The sequence below is a fragment of the Ctenopharyngodon idella genome, chromosome 4 (genome assembly GCF_019924925.1).
Source record: "Ctenopharyngodon idella isolate HZGC_01 chromosome 4, HZGC01, whole genome shotgun sequence".
NCBI lineage: Eukaryota > Metazoa > Chordata > Actinopteri > Cypriniformes > Xenocyprididae > Ctenopharyngodon > Ctenopharyngodon idella.
Window position 1 is genome coordinate 13,633,087 of NC_067223.1, and position 20,415 is coordinate 13,653,501.

The 20,415-nt window shown below is 34.3% G+C and overlaps 3 protein-coding genes across 4 annotated transcripts in view; all 3 read left to right on the forward strand.

Moving 5' to 3' along the window:
• The window catches only part of tmtc1 (transmembrane O-mannosyltransferase targeting cadherins 1), a 48,029-nt gene extending 41,021 nt beyond the window's left edge, over positions 1-7,008 (forward strand). Inside the window, exons 17-20 of the mRNA XM_051891190.1 lie at positions 806-943; positions 2,380-2,502; positions 4,461-4,538; positions 5,870-7,008. Coding sequence (XP_051747150.1) covers positions 806-943; positions 2,380-2,502; positions 4,461-4,538; positions 5,870-5,992 — 462 coding nt within the window. The 3' untranslated portion in view covers positions 5,993-7,008. The remainder of the gene's footprint in view (positions 1-805; positions 944-2,379; positions 2,503-4,460; positions 4,539-5,869) is intronic.
• A 1,507-nt stretch (positions 7,009-8,515) lies between these two features.
• ovch1 (ovochymase 1) lies at positions 8,516-16,222 on the forward strand. 2 transcript variants are annotated; one of them, XM_051891100.1, is made up of 13 exons: positions 8,516-8,737; positions 8,843-8,905; positions 11,582-11,768; positions 11,855-11,930; positions 12,013-12,202; positions 12,288-12,427; positions 13,331-13,484; positions 13,565-13,603; positions 13,686-13,905; positions 13,967-14,121; positions 14,205-14,309; positions 15,805-15,941; positions 16,023-16,222. In XM_051891100.1, the coding sequence occupies exons 1-13, from the start codon at positions 8,677-8,679 to the stop codon at positions 16,182-16,184; spliced, it is 1,689 nt and encodes a 562-aa protein (XP_051747060.1). In that variant the 5' UTR covers positions 8,516-8,676; the 3' UTR covers positions 16,185-16,222. The 2 variants fall into 2 exon arrangements, with proteins under 2 accessions (XP_051747060.1, XP_051747059.1); XM_051891099.1 differs by having other exon boundaries at positions 8,517-8,737; positions 8,837-8,905.
• A 714-nt stretch (positions 16,223-16,936) lies between these two features.
• The window catches only part of lmf2b (lipase maturation factor 2b), a 12,172-nt gene continuing 8,693 nt past the window's right edge, over positions 16,937-20,415 (forward strand). The window contains exons 1-2 of the mRNA XM_051891377.1: positions 16,937-17,130; positions 20,247-20,415. The exon at positions 20,247-20,415 is cut by the window's right edge and continues 85 nt beyond it. Coding sequence (XP_051747337.1) covers positions 17,037-17,130; positions 20,247-20,415 — 263 coding nt within the window. The 5' untranslated portion in view covers positions 16,937-17,036. The remainder of the gene's footprint in view (positions 17,131-20,246) is intronic.

Below are 20,415 nucleotides of genomic sequence, written 5' to 3' on the forward strand. Positions count from 1 at the left end.
GCTCCAGGGGGTTAATGAAGACCTTCTGAAGTGAAGCGATGCATTTTTGTAAGAAAAATATCCATATTTATAACTTTATAGACTATAATCACTAGCTTACGGTAACTTCTGTCCACATGTTCACGAGAGAGACGAGTTTCGGCGTATGACGTAGGATGTAGGAGTAGCGTAAGCTTCTTGTGGTTCAAACAAAAAGGGCAACAAACTAAAGCTCCTCCGACATTTCTCTTTAAAAATTTTAATTTTTATCTTTTAATTTATGAACGGTATTTTGATTTGCTCAATCTTCTGCACTTCTGCGTTCTTCAGTACGTCTTGAGTCAGGTCAAAGTTCACTCTTCCGCCGGTGATTCTAGTTTATAAAGTTATAAATATTGATATTTTTTTACAAAAATGCATCGCTTTGCTTCAGAAGGCCTTTATTAACCCCCTGGAGCCGTACGGATTACTTTTATGATGGATAGATGCACTTTTTTGGGCTTCAAAATCATGGTTACTCTTTACTCCCATTATAAAGCTTGGAAGAGCCAGAATATTTATTAATATAACTCCGATTGTGTTTGACTGAAAGAAGAAAGTCATATACACCTAGAATGGCTTGAGGGTGAGTAAATTATGGGATAATTTTCATTTTTGGGTGAACTATCCCTTTAATTGAGTCTCCAAAGACCCTTCACTGTGATTCACATCACTGCCTCGAGAAACAAAGGCCGGGACCTCTCGGGTTCCTTTCTGGCTGCTCTTTCATTCCCTCTATCCTTTTTTTTAACTTGTTTTGTCTCTTCTCATCTCGTTGTCTCCACAGGCACAGGTTTTAGCCATGGCAGGTCGTTCTACAGAGGCAGAGAAAATGACCCTGGGCATCATTTCAAAGACCAGCAACTGCATTGAATGTTACCGCTTGTTGTCTGCCATCTATAGCAAACAAGGCAACCACACTGAGGTGTGTGTACGTGTCTTTGTGTGCGCTCCATTTTATTGGCCTGTACTAGAGCTTGACGATTACTCGTTAAAAGATCGATTCAAACAGCCACACAATCTTATTCTTAAGTGAAAACGATTCGCCTGTTTCTATTTATTAAACCTTTGACAAAATCACAGGCAGAACATTGAAATCTGTGTTTTCGCTGAACCAGAGAGAGCAGTTGTCACGTTTAGGTATGAAACAGCTTGACAAACAGTCTTTTCAAACATGCAGTATCAATATTACTGCATTACAATAATTCCGATTATCTCAGAAGTACTGGGATAAAAGTTTATAGTTCAGATATAAACACTGAAGTCTATGGTAGTGAATAAAAATTAGAGCAAATCCCCTTTTTAAAGTAACATGGCGCTTCAAATAACAATTGTATCGATTACATTGTTACACCAGTAGGTGGCGACAAGTGACTGTTAAAAAAATGTATTTGTCGTTGAATCATTCATTCAAGAGATTTGTTTGAAAATGCTAATTCATTTAGTAATGAAACAAGTGAAGTCTTTATGAGTGAGTCATTGAATCATTCAATCAAGAGATTTGATTCATTCAGTAATGAAACAAGTGGTCTTTATGAGTGAGTCACTGAATCATTCATTCAAGAGATTTGTTCAAAAACAGATTTATTCAGTAATGAAACAAGTGAAGTCTTTATGAGCGAGTCATTGAATCATTCAATCAAGAGATTTGTTTAAAAACATTGATTCATTCAGTAATGAAACAAGTGGTCTTTATGAGAGAGTCATTGAATCGTTCATTCAAGAGATTTGTTCAAAAACGCTGATTCATTCAGTAATGAAACAAGTGAAGTCTTTATGAGTCATTGAATCATTCATTCAAACCAATTTTTAAAAAAATATTCATTCTAATGAATTAAACATTTTTACATAGACTGCAGCGATTAATATTTTGTCAAAACCTCTAGTAATTAACATGATTTTTTTTTTTGGTTGTCTGTTCATAATCGTGAGAGAATCGTGATCTCTATTTGAAACAAAAAAAATCATGATTCTCATTTTATCCAGAATCGTGCAGCTCTTCCTTGTACTGAAACAAAAAAAAAAACACACAAACATAAGATTTTTCCCCTTGATTTGGTGCTCTGTGAATCAGTTCATGCAGGAGCTTTATTTTGCCCCGTTCCAATTTCGTCGCTGCAGTCGGCAAGTCAAAAGAACATTTTATTGAATCTCAGTGAGGCGTCTTAGACTAGAATAAATTGCATATAATTTCTTTTTATTACACATGCCTTCATTCATTACTTTATTACTTCAGTTTAGCAGTTCTCTGCCTCAAAGAGAAATCCCAACGCCCCCTGAGAGCGCTCTTGCAGATGAAGAAACTCAGCAGAAAGAAGTTCAGCACGAGTTTTGAGCTTAATGAGCGTGTGTGTGTTTCAGGCGTTGGATGCATTGAAGACAGCACTGCAGCAGGAGCCGTCAGACCCTGCAGTGAGGGCAGAGCTGCACTTCTCCATGGGCAACCAGCTCAGAGAGATGAACGAGCTTGATCGAGCCTTCCAGGTAACTTCACCTGCAGCTGTCAGAGTGAGAGAAGCGCTCTTCAAATATTCCCTTTCAACACATTCTTGTTTACTAGGTTGTAGTTTGCCTACAGACAGTTCATGGACCATTTGATGCATGTCGCGCATAAAAATTGCAAAATGGAAAGCTTTAATTTGACTGGCTGATTTTTTTAATACAGAATCCAAGTCAATATATACAGGGTTTTATCAGTCCTGTGAGAAGCCTGAGACTTGAGGCTTATTTTTTGTGTGATTTATACAGAAATGCAATTCATACAGACAATAACTTGAAAACATCTTCTATGATAATATAATATTTTTCCTAAAGCAAGAAATACTTTATATAAAGAAAACGAAGCCTTTTAGGATCAAAAATCATTTCATGACTTCATGACAATATATTCTCCATAGCTTAAGAAAAGGAAAATCTTATTACTGTAATGTGAAAGAAAAAAATTATGAAACATTACAAATATTAATATGAAATAAAATATGGAAACTGGATACATTTACTTATGCTAAATTAAATGCTGAATTTTGGACACATAATTTTAATTACTGCATTAAAATAATAATGAGGGTTTTTTTTAATATAATGAGAATTTATTTGAAATATATAATGCAATTCATATAGACAGTGTTCTGTGATGAGAATGTTTTCCATTTATGAATTAAAATTCATTTAGATATTTTTGTGTGGCACAAGTCAAAGATATTTACAAGATTTAGTCTTTTATCATCTTGGATATTTGTCATTGACCCATTTTCATGCGCTAAATGCTAGATTCGCATCAATCTAAAAAAATATATATTTAAGCGTAACACTAACTGAGTGATATATTGTATATTTTCAATATATGCTTTTCTGTTGATATAAAATTCAGCAATGAATATTGCTGTTATGCTGAATATAGTCATGAATATTGCAGTGATTCTAATTTGTTGTTTGTTTGTTTGTTTTTTGTTTGTTTGCCACCATGCCGCTAGGCTAATTTCATGAGACTTGCAATTATGCTAATGTTGAGATAATTTAATATGATTTAAACAGCAATAACAATCAGCATGAAAGACTGTGATTGGTTGTCTGAGTCCATGGTTTTCCTCTGGAATTGGGATAGTTTTACACTGTTGCTGTGGGTTGTTTTTTAGTTTACCCCCTGGGACATGATTTTTACCCCCTGGAACGCAATTTCCGGGCCATGATTAGGTGGGTTTTGAATAGAAATTGGGCTGGTTTTGGTACAAAAACCTGGCAACCCTAGACATGTCAATTTAAGTCATGGTCATAATAAGCTGCAGTATGGAACCAACTTGCTGATAGTCTAAAGTCTGGCTACGTGAGACTAATGTTGAGTAATTGTGTTTTCTGCTGCTTGCTTCTTCTTCTCTTTGTTGCCGTTGCCCTGATACTGTCACAGGAGCATCAGCCGCGTCCTTTCATCTCCACTTATAAACAGTCCGGACTTTGTCTCGCGCTGAAAGCTTTGTTCTTAACCTCGGCTTTTCTCTGCCTCAAATTACTTAAATTAAGTTTCTTTGGCGAATGTCTGGTTAACACAAGGACTGTTATAGTTGCGTTCTTCGCTCCTGGACTCATTCCAGGTCTCCCGCTAATATTTGGCCTGTAGTTCTACGTTTATTTTGACCACAAAGGGACTGATGAAAACAGGATGGTCTCAGGTTTACAGAATGCTGCTATCCAGTTCAAAGCTCAATTATAAAGCCTGAAACAAAAAGGCTTTTTGCGGTATTTCAACACCACATCTGCCGTAGAGCCAGACTGTTAAATTCACCTCCAGTGTTTTTTTTCCTTTCTTTCTTAAATGGATCACGTTTCTTACAGAGACCAAAACTGTTACAAAAGGTTGAATCTCGCCGGTGGTTTAATGCTGTTGAATTCATCATATCATGTTTATACCATAAATAATATGTCATGTGTTGATCTATTGTTTCCAGAGCTACAAGCTTGCTGTCGAGCTCAAACCTGACCAATCACAGGCCTGGATGAATATGGGCGGCATTCAGCATATCAAGGTATGTTGTGCTGAGACTTGAAGTCTGATGAAAACTGATAAGAAATTCCACCACGAAATCAAAAGGAAAATATAAATATATATATATTGCATAAAGAAAGAAATAGTTTGCATTAAGAAAATTAAGCCTTTGATTAGGACCATAAATAATTCTGACATTATTTTTATGACAATTTATTGTCAGTAGCTTGTAAAAAAAAAATATCAATATGAATAATAAAGTATAATTACTATAATTGTTATATTTTTATTATAATTAATAATACAAATGAAATATGCCAAAGTTACATAACAATAATTAAAAGTTAATTCAGTTATATATATATTCAGTAATTGGTTTCATTTCACATTAAAAATGTGAAATATCAAAATATTCATTAAAATAGGATACATTTAATTAATACAAAACTGCATACAATAATTAGACTTCTATTCAGTTAATTATATCTTATATATGTTGTTTGTCTTTTTTAAAGCATAAAAATAATATATAATAATATTAACTGAGTCACATTTGATTAAAACCATAAAATACAATACAAAAATGTAATTTATTCTAAATTTAAAAAAAACCCATTATATTCATGACTGCATTACAAAAATTATGATAATTTTAAGTAGTGATAATTTGGAGGGAAATGTGCTTAATTAAGAAAATTCACAAAATCATATTGATCCTTAATATATAAAAATATTATAATTTATTCCTTTTGATTAGGTATATATATTTAGTAATTGGTTTCATTTTACATTTAATGAATTTTTTGATATTTTTAAATAGGATACATTTAATTAATACAAAACTGAAAAAAGTCTTATTACTATAATGTAAAGAAAAATTATGATATATTATTTAAATATATCAATATGAATTATAAAGTATAATTACTAGAATTATAATTATTACTATAATTACTATAATATTTATATTTTATTTTATTATAATCAATAATACAAATTAAATATGCAACAAAAATCTAATAATTATAATAATAATTAAGTTAAAAATTATATATATATATATATATTTATATAACCAGTAATTGGTTTAATTTTACATTAAAAATATCAAAATATTCATTAAAATACAATACATTTAATTAATACAAAACTGCATAAAATAATGCTAATATAATAATAAGTCACATTTGATTAAAACCATAAAAAAATTTAATTTATATATATTTATGTATATAATATTATATATGTGTATGTGTGTGTGTATATATATATATATATATATATATATCTTTTGATTAGGTGAAATATGACCTGGATATTTCCTCATGATCCATTGTAACATGAATTGTTGTTTGTTTTTGTATTTTTTAGGGAGACTATGCAGCAGCGCGAATGTACTACCAAAGAGCTCTTCTCCTCTCACCCAGCTCCAAACTGCTGAAGGAAAATCTGGCCAAGCTGGACAGACTAGAGAAAAAACTACAAGGGGCCTAGAGAGGAACAGTGAGACCTGAACTATCAGCCAAATGACAGAGGACGAGCAACCAAGAGACAGAAGGGTGAAGAGAGGGAGCGAACTAAGACATGCAAACCACAGTCTGGAGATGATTAATGACAGCTTCCTTCCCCTCCAGAGTTTACAGAGGGGCTCTAGGATTGAAATAATCCAAAACTCTGACATTTTTTTAGCCTCTGCATCCAGGGCTGGAGCACGCAGATACCACTGACCTCAGCGCATCAGTGCAGAATCTCACAACAACACATTTCAGAAGCTCTCATCATTGTTTCTCGTCTCCAAAACCACTTTACGACTGCTTTAAAGTGCTCAGACGGGCACAGATTGAGCGTTTGTTCTTGTTTTAATCCGGCGTGTAAGCAGAGGTGCCGTCTCTGAGACTGAGAGGGGCTTTTTCTCGCATGTGGAGCCGTTCCACTCGACCGCAGCGGCTCCGTTCAGCTTCACTGATTGCAAAGCCTCGGAAAGCATTTCAGACAAATGCTGCAAGTTATCAAATATGACTGTGTTCCATGAACACGGCAGATCTGCTTGTGTTTTGCTTCCATGTTTTTTATTTTACATTTGAGTGATTTAAATGAAGGAAAATAAATGACAGGGTGCTTTAATTTGCTCTTTTATCTTGTACATGCATCAATATTGTGGAATGTATCTCGGACTAAAGGCGTTTGACCTGTGCAGTGAATTACATATCATATTTTTCTCCTCATAAGCTATAATACTGAAGTCTCTTTGAATTGCAATTATGAATATCATACATATCCTTGAACTGGGTCCCTGTGACAGTAAATGGATTTTAGTCATATTTTCGCTGGCCAGAGATTGTCATGCGATACTCTTGATTACACCGTAATCTTTGCACTTACATTTTGTTGCCATAGGAACTGTTATCAAGAACATTTCTTGAATTCAGCCGCAGCCGTGCTAAACATGTCATAGCAGAAACCAATGTGAAGTAATGTATGATTATTTAATAAATATTATCCGATACTTATGAATGTGTTCTTGTGTTTGGAGGTGTTGGGTGGGCAATTATGTGTGAAATCAAAATAGATATCTGAGGCCAGGTGTTAAATTACCCAGATTAACCATTGAATGGATTTTGTTATTCTGTTTACATCCCTCTGTTTTAACATCATTACAATACACACAAAACTGACAGATCTGGTATAGAAATTTGATTTAGCAGCATATTTTCTCCTGAATGTGCAGTATGATTCAAGATTCACATTTGATTTAATCTACCTAATAACCATATCTCAGACGTCGGTACATGGATGAATGCTGCATTATCTTGAACAAGACAAACTGCTTTTTCATATTTAAACCCTTTGTTATAAATCTAAATCTTTTATTAGCGCTCTGAAACTATTTTGTTAATATTTATTGAGAATGCACAAAAAATGAAATGGCTTTAATATGGAAATAAAAAAGAAGTTATGATTTTAAACATTTTTATATTATACAATTTAAACAGAAATATATACATATACAAAGAGCTCGGTAGATTACTTATGAATTGTAATCAGTTACTGATTTCAAATTACATGACAAAATATGTAATCAGTAATATAATCTCTTAGATTACACGTTTTTGTTAAAGTAATCTGACAACTTTTGGATTATATTTAGATTACTTTTGTGCTAACCCTTATTTGATGTCACATATATTGTAGGATAATCTTGTACTATTTTGACAGATACAAAGAAAAAATATATTCCAAAAAATATATTCTATTCACCAACAAGAGCCTCAACAGATTATTTTTAAAGTGCAGCGTATGGACAGTTATTACTTCAAAATACTAACACTAATGTACCTGTTAGTGTTTGCTGATAGTAACACTGAATAAAAACAAAACCACATCTTATGATTTTAAAACATATTTACTTCAAATTAAGTACATTTAGAAAACAGCAACATTACAAAAACAAATATTGAAAAACATTAAATTCACCACAATATCATTGCTACATCAAATATTTCATATATTATTATTATTATTATTATATTCAGATATATATTTCGTATATATTTAATCTATATTTCATATAGATTCATCTGTATTTCCCCCTCACTGCCGGAAAAACTCGAAGAATCACGAACGTATATAAGCGACAGGATTATTATGAAAAAAAAATGAAAAATTAGGAGAATCAATGAATTGTGAACAACTTACTGCCATTGTGTAAATAATATGTAATCATGCAATTCATAAAAAAAGTAACTGTATATATATATATATATATCCTACATTCTTAGATTGTTTTGCTAATTAGATTGTTTTGCTAAGTGGAAACTTTTGAAACCGACGATGTCTGTTTGAAATGATATGATAATGCAGATTGGTGTAGACACTTAATTGAATTTCTGTACGTATTCTCGACAGTAACGGGTCTTTTTTCATTTTAAATCAATAGATTTTCACAAAGATTGAAGAACTGTAGCGCAAAGCATCCACTAGTTCTCGTGTAGTTTTACGTGTGAGCGCTTGAATCTTTGCTGTCCTCTAGTGGTGAATCTCTGAACTACTCCACACTCAGTTCATTAAGCGCTGATTGCGCCTCACAGGTGTTGACGGATTATATTTGCTTTGCGTGTTGTTTATTTGTAAAGCCCTTTGTATTATTACGTTTCTCCGTTCTTTTTTAATAACAGAGTATGTGTAAAAACTATTTATTTATTTTAATACTCTCTCTTAATTGGACTAAGGCTGACGCTGGTGAGTGACATAAAGCACGTCGCAAGCGGGCCTTAATGTTTTGTTGGCAAAAATTTGAATAACTTGATTCATTTCAATGACTGTAATATTTCTTTTAAGATGCAGAAGAGAATCCCAATGTGACTGCTTCAGCTGAGACAAACTGCATCTTTGGCAAGGGATGTTATAGTAAGACAGAGTTCATAATGCTTTCTTCATTCACTTCAAGTTCATTTAACACATTTCACAATACAGAAAAGCCTGTTTCGATGTTCGACAGTTATTCTGTTATCATGGATGAGTGTAGGAAAGTTCATGTTTATAAGGCGGTGATGTAGCCTAGAGATATAATTAGCCTTCATTTGATGTGGTTAGTTAACATCATGTATTCAGTTAAGCAGACAGTGTTTATGCTGCAATTACAAGTCAATGATTGTAATTATTAGGGTAACATGGGGGAAGATGCACCCCCTTAAGAACAATGTGGATTTACTTTTAAACTAACGTATTTAAATATAAGTTTACATGTGCAGGATGATGATGATGCATCAGCTAATGTGTTATTATAGGAAATAAATAGAAACATTTGCTAATTTAGTTGTTATAGCACAAAATGCAAGATATTAAAAGAGGCGTAAGATGGATAAACATTTACAGAATGTATGAATCATTCTTATTAATATTTATATATATTTTTAAAGTGTCATTAATGCAAAAAACTAAATCATCTATTTAAAATGTTAAATAATCGAATAACCGATGACCAACCAAGCAGAATCCCAGTAAAAGAGTTTCATCCAAAAGATAAAATTTATATACAGGCATATGAATATTAATATACGTAACTGACCATATTTGAATTGAAGATATGTTGTAATAGAAACAATATGAATGCAAATAAAAATCCTATAGGTTTTTATGAAAGCAAAGATGTCTAAAATGTACATGTAATTCATGGAAATATGAAATATTGACTAGGGTTGCAAAATTCCGGGAATTTTCAAAGCTGGAAACTTTCCATGGAAATTAACAGGGAATATATGGGAATTAATGGGAATAAACAGGGAATTTGCAAAATTGCAGGTTAGCCTATAACAGGGTACTTAAATGTAGTTGGAAAAAAAAACATCTTACAGCATAATTTTGGTTAAAACAACCAGATTTAATGCAATTTCAGTCGAATTTTTACCCTGCACATTCCTCAATCTCATTCACACAGCACACTACTTACTGCAGGGCTATTGAGGCCACACCTCCACTGTGCATTCCTCCATAACATACACATTTGATCAAAAATACAGAAAAAACTGTAGTATTGTGAAATATAGCTACAATTTAAAATAATGGTTTTCTATTTTAATATACATTAATTTCTGTGATCAAAGCTGAATTTTCAGCATCATTTCTCCAGTCTTCAGTGTCACATGATCCTTCAGAAATCATTCTAATATGTTGATTTAATAATCAGTTATCAATGTTGGAAACAGTTGTGCTGCTTATTTTTTATTTTTTTTTTTTTTATTTTTTTAATAACCTGTGATACTTTTTTTTCAGGATTCTTTGATGAATACAAATTTAAAGAACAGCATTTATTTAAAATAGAAATATTTTGTAACAATATACACTACCGTTCAAAATTGTGGGGTCAGTAATTTTTTCTTTATTTTTTTGAAAGAAATTAATACTTTTATTCAGCAGCTATGTGTGAAATTGATAAAAAGTAATATTAAAGTGATATTGTTAGAAAAGATTTATATTTTGAATAAATGCTGTTCTTTTTAACTTTTTATTCATCAATGAATCCAGAAAAAAGTATCACAGATTCCAAAAAAATATTAAGCAGCACAACTGTTTTCTCACATTGATAATAACTGAGTATCAAATCAGCATATTACAATGATTTCTGAAGAATCATGTGACACTGAAATAAATAACACATAACAATTGCTGCAATAAAAATATATCTATTTTACATATTTACTAAATTAAAATTAATTGAATGCGAACTGTTATTTCATGTCATGACCAAACAAAATGTTTATATTTGTTTGTATATGATACATTTTATATAAATATTATACATTTATATAAATTTCCCAAAATTTCCAATTAATTCCCATAAAATCTCCAAGTTTCCAAATTGGAATATTTCCAAAATTCCCCATGGTTAAGTTCCCGTGGAAAGTTTCCGGAAGGTTTCTGGAAATTTACTGGAAACTTTCCGCCCCTTTGCAACCCTAATAGTGACGCCATTAATTACAATAAGTATTACATTTAAAAATAACATGCCACTTTTTACTTCAAAAGAAAAACTGTAACTTTTATTTCACAAACAAAACAAAGACATTGATGTGTCCACAAATCCCTCATTAATAAATAGACAATATCAAAGACAACTAGAAGATAAAGTTCGTAAACAAACTTTGATGTTGGCTTGGCAATGCCTCGATGGGCAGCCTGAGGCAAAAGAGCAAACGCACATGTCTGTTCAGTGGTCTTGAGCAAACAAAGAAAGAAAGAAAGAGAATTTCTTGTATTTCTATTTATTATTTTCTGATCAGTCAAATATAATGGATTACCAGTATAACCTTAATTAACCCGACAAATTAATATTATGATATGATATTCAACATAATACAATGTCACAGATCACTATTTTCCAGAGACACAAAGTAGATCAGTTAACCTCAAAATGGTTTTGGCTGACTAAATCTCACAAATGTTGATTTTCAGATGAAATGACAAAATTAAAAATAGTATAGCAGTTCATCAAAGGTGCTAATAATATTAGGATAATATTTGAAAGTTTTCCATGTCATGTGCTGGATTGCTTGCAAATATGATTCCTTGCACCATGTTTTTCAGATCTGGCTGGCGTACGTGCCTTCATCCCAGAGAAGGATGAGGAGGAGAGTCGGATTATAGGTGGGCAGGAGGCCTGGGCTCATTCGTGGCCTTGGCAGGTGTCCCTGCAGTACTCCGAAATGCCCGCCTGCGGGGGCGCCATCCTCGACCTGCGGTGGGTGATCACTGCCAGCCACTGCTTCAAACGGTAAACCCACCGACTGGTCTATAAAACCTCCGACTGACTATGAGTGTGATCTGTTTGTCTTAACTAAAACTCCTGTTTGTGAGCAGCTATAAAAAGGCGTCGATGTGGAACGCAGTGGTTGGAATACACAATTTGGAGAATGCGAATGAATCCTGTCATCAAGTAAGTGATTGCGTGTATATTTACATCTCACAACCTTCTTTCTTTTTTGCTATTTGAACTCTCTTGTGTGTTTTATTTGAAGACCGTAAAGGTGGAAAAAATCATCTCCCATAAGGACTACAACCAAAAGACAAATGAGAATGATATTGCCCTGCTGAAACTGCAGAGTCCACTGCTGTTTAATGAGTGTGTGAGGCCTGTTGGCATCTTAAACCGTGAGTTGCCTCCTCAGGAGACCTGCACTGTCACCGGCTGGGGCGCCATCAAAGAGAGTGAGGCTGTTAATTAACCATGTGCTGTTTAATGGGCTTCATTAATAGCGGTTAAATGTGATTAGATGAATTTGTCTCTTTATAGATGGTCCTCGTGCCTCCAGACTTCAAGAGGTCAACGTAACCATTTTTGAGCCACAAACGTGCAGCAAATTTTATGGAGGGAAAATGCATGAGTTTATGATGTGCGCCGGGGCGGATGCTGGCGGAATGGACGCATGTCAGGTAAACATTTACAATTTTTTAATCATTTTTAGAATTATTTACAAAAATATTTACACAAATTATGAATAGAATAATAATAAAAAATTTATGTGTATATATTAGTGCTGTCAAATGGATAATCACATCCAAAATAAAAGTTTGTTTACATAATGTGTGAGATCTGTGGATATTTATTATGTATATATAAATAAATACACACATATACATGTATATTTATATATAAATATATTAATATTTTATATATAAATATAATATATTTTTGTTAAATATATATGTGTTTGTGTGTATTCATTTATATAAACATAATAAATATCCACAGATCTCACACATTATGTAAACAAACTTTTATTTTGGATACGACAGCACGTGTGTGTGTGTATGTGTATATATATATGTGTATATATGTGTGTGTGTGTGTGTGTGTATGTGTGTGTATATATATATATATATATATAAATATGTGTGTGTGTATGTGTATATATATATGTGTATATATGTGTGTGTGTGTGTGTGTATGTGTGTATATATATATATATGTATATATATATATATATATATATATATATATAAATATGTGTGTGTGTATGTGTATATATATGTGTGTGTGTGTGTGTGTGTGTATATATAATATATATATATATATATATATATATATATATATATATAAAAAATAATCAAATCTCATATCATATCTCATATCAATCAGTGTCCTCATTTTTATGTCACAGACCAATTGACTTTTATGATAAGGCAATGTTAGTTTAGGTTGTAAAATGTCATAAAATGTGGTGCAGCTCCCCAAATATCTTAATATTTATGAAGAAATCATGATTTTAAACTATATTTTCCTCTATTGTGGACACTCTTTAGTTTGACACACGTGTTCTCTGGATGTCTGTTCAGGGCGACTCTGGCGGTCCCCTCTCGTGTTTCACAGGCGAGAGGCACAAGCTTGCTGGAGTGGTCAGCTGGGGGGTCGGATGTGGTCGGGCCCAAAAACCAGGGGTCTACACCACACTGTTCCATTACAAACACTGGATCATTTCTTCAATAAATGGTATGATCTTTCAGATTTCAGTGATCCAGGGGCGAATCAGTCTAAACTGCTACAGCATGTTTTCCTCTTGCATTATATAGGTGAACATGTTTCTGTTGACTCTGGAGCAGATTCAACTGGTAAGACTTTTCAAGCTCTCAGTATCAGTCGTGTACCTTTCGATTGCTTTATTCATCGTTCATGTCCATTTTGTGGCTTCAGCTCAGTGTGGTCAGTCCAAGATGGAGCCCTGCCAACTGCCCGCTGGCTTGGCGCAGGTGGTGTCCACTGAGGATGGCACATTCAAGGTGGAGAACATGAGCGAGGCGTGCCCAAACTCCTGGCCGTGGCACGTCAGTCTGCAGAGCCACGACACGCATTACTGTAGCGGCGTCCTGGTTCACCCGCGCTGGGTGCTGGCACCGCGCCACTGCTTCGCCAAGTAAGTCTGATCTGTGTTTGTCTGTTGTTCCTCAGTGATGTTCTGACAGTTTGTCCCACAGGGCTGGAGATGTTGTGATCTTGGGAGCTCATGACCTCAACTTCATGTCGGGTCAGACCGCAGCTGTGGAAAGCGTGCAGAGTTTGGCTCACGACAGCAAATTCCCACCGGTCTCCGATCTCTCCATGATCCGCTTATCTGTCCCAGCTCGAATAGGTATCATGTGACCTTATCTGTGTTTTTCATGAGATCCCGCTCAACAGTCGAAGTTGTACAGCTTTAACGTGTGCTCCATCCAGGGCCGATGATATTTCCGGTGTGTTTAACGGATAAAGATGATGAAATGGTGAATGAAGACACCTCGTCTTGTGTGACAACTGGTTGGGGGACAAGAAAAGCCACCTGTGAGTCAGCTGGCTTCAGGGTTTGAGATTAAAATCAAGATGAAATGGCATTCACAACCCCTTTTACTTTGTAATTTGATGTATTTCCAGGTGAAATGAGCCATTCAAGAAAATAATGTAGGGCGCGACTTGATTTTATCCAGTAATAACTAATTGGATCGTGAAAATATGGAGCTAGGTGGTTAGAGGAGAAAGATGTATTATCCATACATCCATTCTCCAAACTGCTTATTTTTTTTTTTTTTCCATCCATAAATTCTCCAAACCGCTTATTTTTTCATTGTTATTTTTTTTTTATTTTTCATCCATGCATTCTTCAAACCACATTTTATTTTATTTTATTTTTTTATTTTTTCTGTCCAGCCATTCTCTTATTTTATTTTTATTTCATTTTTTTTTGTTATCCATCTATTCACTAAACTACTTTTTTTTTTTATTGTATTTTATTTATTTTTCCTTCCATCCATTCTCCAAACCACTTATTTTATTTTATTTTTTAATTTAATTTAATTTTATTTATTTTTTCTTCAATCCATTCTCTAATCCACTTATTTTATTATTTTTTTGTTGTTGTTATTTTTCCTTCCATCCATTCTCCAAACCACTTATTTTATTTTTTTATTTTTATTTTATTTTATTTTGTATTTGTTATTTTATTTTTCATCTATCCATTCTCCAAATTGCTTATTTTATTTTATTTTATTTTATTTTACATCCATTCTCCAAACTGTATATTGTATTTTATTTTTATTTATTTTTATTTTATTTTATTATTATTTTTCTTCCATCCATTCTCCAAATCACTTTATTTTATTTTTATAATTTTTATTTTTATTTTTGTAATTTATTTTATTTTACATCCATTCTCCAAACTGTTTATTTATTTATTTTTTATTATTTTTCCTTCCATCCATTCTCCAAACCACTTATTTTATTTTTTTATTTTATTTTATTTTATTATTATTTTTCTTTCAAAATATTATTTTTTCTTTCAAAATATTATTTTTCATTCTCCAAATCACTTTATTTTATTTTTATAATTATTTTTTATTTTTGTAATTTATTTTATTTTACATCCATTCTCCAAACTGTTTATTTATTTATTTTTTATTATTTTTCCTTCCATCCATTCTCCAAATCACTTTATTTTATTTTTGTGATTTTGTAATTTTTATTTTATTTTTACATCCATTCTCCAAACTTTATTTTATTTTATTTTATTTTATTTTATTTTATTCTCTAAACTGCTTGTCCTGTGTAGGGCCACAGGAATGCTGGAGCCTGTATTGTTTTGTTTATGCTTTTATTTATGCATTTATGCTTTTATTTATTTGATTTATTAGAGTAATAAAGACCAAATTTGGAAAATGATAAATGGAAACACCACAATTATTCTGTGCAAAAGTTTTCATCCATTGCTACGTTGTATCTGCTCCTTCCTTCCTTCCTCAAGCACATTTCAGGAGAGTAGTTATGTTTTCTCTTGTCATATTAGTGGATCTGCACCCTGATATCCTGCATATGGCCAGGGTTAAGCCTCTTTCTGAGATAGCCTGCAAGACTGGCTGGGGTGACAGTTTCAACATGAAGTTGCTCCTGTGTACGGATGCAGCAGCTTCTACCTCCTGCTTGGTACAGTAGTTTCAACACGTCTGTATTGAACAGTCATGATTCACGAGCACGTCTGGGTCACCTAAATTCTTTATTTTATAGGGGGACTCGGGCGCACCCCTTGTGTGTGCAAAAAATGGCGTCTACTACCTTGTAGGACTAACGGCAGGGAGTGGCAAGAAATGTGAACCTCAGAAACCAGCAGTGTTCACTCGAGTGTCTGCCCATTACTCCTGGATACAAACTTGTATAAAAAATTCCTAATACCTTTAATAAAGCTTATTAAAATATTGTGCATCAGCTCCTTGGCTCATTGTCGTGTTTTTTTGCAAAATAATTTTTTTTTTTTTTCTGATCAAATTTGTATCTATAAACGAATGAAAATGACCAATTCAATTTTTAGCCAAACATTCATTGTTATTTTGTACATGAATCAGTAATTGCTAGGGAAGACTTCTCTAAAAACGATCGATCATGTGACTCTTGGCTGAATGTAACTGTCTAAAATGCAGTGGCACACACTGTGGCATTGTTCTGCTTTCGCTATTGTAACGTTCACCCAAGTGCCACAAATTCAAGCTAGTAAACGAATCGGTCATTTGAATCGAATCTTTCAGTGAATCAATTGAACCGTTAAATTCAAATGATTCGTTTTCGAATTGGAATCAATCAGTCCGAGCGGTATTTGAGTCACACTCGCTTTTTGGTTTTATTAACTCACATTGGTTTAATAAACAACATTTCAATAAAACGTGCAAAAACATTTCAGTAACTGTCAATTAATTTTAGTATGGTCTATTGTAAAATTATAGTTAGGCTCTAAATGACTTATTTGGCTCTTTTTGTAACGTTTAGAACATTTTGTTTGACTCAGAGCCGTTGAAAAAATTATTTAGCGGCTCTGGTTTGACTCTCAAGGACCACGTGGTGGTGTGATTACGTCATGACGTAAAAGAACCGAACGGTTCAAAAGAACCGATTCGCGGAAGTGAGTCGGACTTCTCATCACTAAATTCAAACTCCACCCCTTTGATTCCCCTTCATTTTTCCAATGAGCATCAGCGCTCGAATCACCCGAAACAAAGTGACACCTCATCCCTGCAGCGAGCCGCCAAGATGGGGGAAGTAAAAACGCCCAGACAAATGTTCTTGAGCAGCATTGCACTTATTTACGTGTGTGCTTTTTCATCCATCTACGTTCAAATACCAGGTAGGGAAGTTTGTGTTTTTTGAAGGTGGATGTTTGGCGGCTATGGTCGATTTTGGGCGCGGCATTAATGAATGGTTGCGCATACACTTGAACTTGAATTGTGTTGTGGAATGTCGGCGAAAACAAAACGACATTCCTTTGGTTCGTTCATTCATTAGCGCTAATAGCTCATTCCCGCAGGTTCTAGTGTCACGGGGATCAGTTTCACTCCAAACTTTTGAAGGAGCTCGTGCACAAACCTCAATGCAGAACGACGCATTCTAGCTGAATTTGCGCAGTGTATTTAATATTTTAAACATGATTTCAGAACTTCGAGATAACTAGACATAATGCCCGTATGGATAAATCAGCATTGCTTCAGTTCCTCCACGTGTGCTGATTTTAGGAACCCCGCCAGTTAGTGCTGAGTGCGCACTGTAGTGACCCGTCATCGCTCAGGGGCCTGTGAACTTTTTGTTTCCTTAAAATGCTCTTTGCATATGCCATGTATGATGAAGGCCCTTTTTTTTTTCTAGCATGTACCAAGACCTTTTAAAAGTGTCAATAAGCTCTTATGAACCCATGCAACAGCAAAGTTCTTATTAGCAAGCTCTTATTTCTAACCATTGTGACTCATACATTTGCAATATATTACCAAGTGCAGGATTATGCAAGCTCCCTCTAAATATGCATCCATATCAGTGTTGGATGTAATGCATTGAAGTGTTTAATTGCTGTAATTTAATTACTTTTCCCTTGAAAAAGTAAAGTAAGGGATTACTTTTAATGTTTCTGTAATTTATACAGTTAATTTTGATGTAATTTTTATACTGTATAGAGCAAATCTAGACAAAACAATAGTGGATTTACCATCTAATGTTAAAATGTATGTTTTTACGGTAACCGTCTCCCTTTAAATACTTTGGTCAGTCAGTTTAAATATAGTTTATGCAATTTTATATTTTAATTAAAAGCACAATTTCACGTAGAGATGCACCGATATATCGGCCAATAATCGGCATCGATAAAAGCAAATTTTGGTGCTATCGGCCGATATATCCTGTCAGTCAAAAGAGAATTTGTGCTTTGTGTACAGAAAATGCTAAGAAACCAGTTTGATCTTCAATATTAATAGTAATTATATGAATTTATAACATTCAGAAAGTTAAGAAATATTAATTTTATTCTTCAGAATTTAGTTAATGTATTAATCTGAGTAATGTGTTTGTTTATAACTGATACCAGTTACTCTGAAACAAGTTGATGAAATGTAGAGAATAAAGTTCTTATTTGCTTTTCTGTCAAAATATAATGATTAATTATTAATTCTAATGAAATGATCATTCATCGGTATCGTTATCGGCAGATATCACTCTGAATCATCGGCTATCGGTGGAGAATTTTAGTATCGGTGCATCTCTAGTTTCGCGTCTATCCTTGTATTATAAGGTGCTAAGTTTATCACAAAAAGCCGAGTACTGGCAAACCTGGCCACCAGCAGACTGTTGCCCACAGATGAGGGAAGTCGTATGCACTTAATAATGCTCTATTATTCCCATTTGATATTTTGAGTTGGGTTGTTTGTGGCTCAGCTGCATGTTTAAAACTCAACAGAAGAGGGCATGTTCACAGAGTATCAGTTCAGGGCTGCATTTCCCAAAAGCATTGTGAGTTAAGTTGACTGTAGAGACCATTGGTGGTAACAGTTCTACAGTCTGTGATGCTTTTGGGAAACGCAGCCTGCGTTTCCCTATGGGGAAGTGATCCTCAAGGCAGTGTGCCTGGATGAGGCACTTGTGGCAGAACTGGGTCTTCAAAGAGCAGCCGTGAGTCATACGTTGGCACTGGCACAATACACGGCCTGTTCTCTGACTCAAACCAGCCTGCTATACGTGCACTCTTGCTGTGGCTTGCATGCCAAAAATGTGAACATGCAACTTTGCCCCTCTGCGAACCGCCACCCACCTTAAGACTTCAGTCACGTTATAAATTGTCAACGTTCTGCAACATAGTAAAGTAGTATTTCCTGATCTCTCTGTATGGTACGTCAGTCTGTCATTCACTAATGTAGGAAGTCGCCTAAAGCAGTATTTTACAATGCACCTGTTTGCATTCACTGTTTAAAACTGCTAGGACATCTGGGGTGTCTGTACTTGTTCGGAGGCATTAAAAAGTCACAGGACGGGTTTTTGTTTTGCTCATTGTCATGGCAGTGTGTGCCGGTGGTGTTCTGTTGAATGAATGTTTACATACAGCTTGATGCTTTGTGCTTTTACCACTGAGCACACACAACATATTATTATGTGCAGACCATGAGGGCAGTCTGTCACCACCGGCCACATGGCACAATGTTTCTAATCAGCACTTTACCCGATGAAATATAACCAGGTTTTTTTTTTTTTCCTCTTCATACCTCACTCATTAATACAGCTTTAAAATCAAAATTAAATGACATTCACAACCCATTTTACCTCCAGAATTTAACACACATTTCTCACATTATGGAAGTAAAATGGGCTGTTAATGTTCATTTGTTCATTCATTCATTCATTCATTCATTCAGTGTATGGGTTTAGTTATATCAGCAAATTTGTTTGTCTAAATATTTAATAATATGTACATAAGTACAGTTATAATAAAATATAGTTTGTTCATGAGTCGTATTGTTCAGTGAACCTCATTGGTTCTTGCAGAAGCCCAAACGTGTTGCGTAACACGAAAATGAACCTCATTGGTTCCTGCGGAAGCTCAAACATGCTGCGTAACGCGAGAATGAACCTCATTGGTTCCTGCGGAAGCTCAAACGCGCTGCGTAACGCGAGAATGAACCTCATTGGTTCTTGCAGAAGCTCAAACGTGCTGTGTAACAAGATGAACGAAAGTCTTATGGGTTTGGAATGATATGATGGTGAGTAAATGATGACAGAATTTTCATTTTTGGTTGAACTAACCCTTTAAAAAACGTCATTCATTTGTGAATCAGACTGCATTGGTTATGTGTGTATGCTTTTCCGTCTATTTATTGAAAAGGAAAGTCAGATTAAGTTACTACGTTTTGAGCAATGTTCACAGTTAAATCATGCACAGCAAGATCAAATTGACATTAAGCATGTCTCTGTTTGTGTCTCCCCGGACAGGCTTGTATGGAGATGAAGGCATTGTTCCTGTGCGCCTGCAGATGCCAAAAGTGCAGCGGCCCCTGCTGGAGCAGCTGGAGGCCTCCCCGTCCCTGCTGTGGTTGGGTCCGTCCCTGGGTCTGGCGCCCCAGCAGGCCCTGGAGCTCATCTGCCTGCTTGGAGTGGTGCT

Bases quoted from the DNA above. Each gene is read 5' to 3' on its own strand.
- ovch1 (XM_051891099.1), top strand. From the start codon at position 8,677: ATGTGTAAAAACTATTTATTTATTTTAATACTCTCTCTTAATTGGACT. The intron at 11,931-12,012 runs GTAAGTGATTGC...TTTTATTTGAAG, and splicing joins CGAATGAATCCTGTCATCAA to ACCGTAAAGGTGGAAAAAAT. The intron at 12,428-13,330 runs GTAAACATTTAC...ATGTCTGTTCAG, and splicing joins GCGGAATGGACGCATGTCAG to GGCGACTCTGGCGGTCCCCT.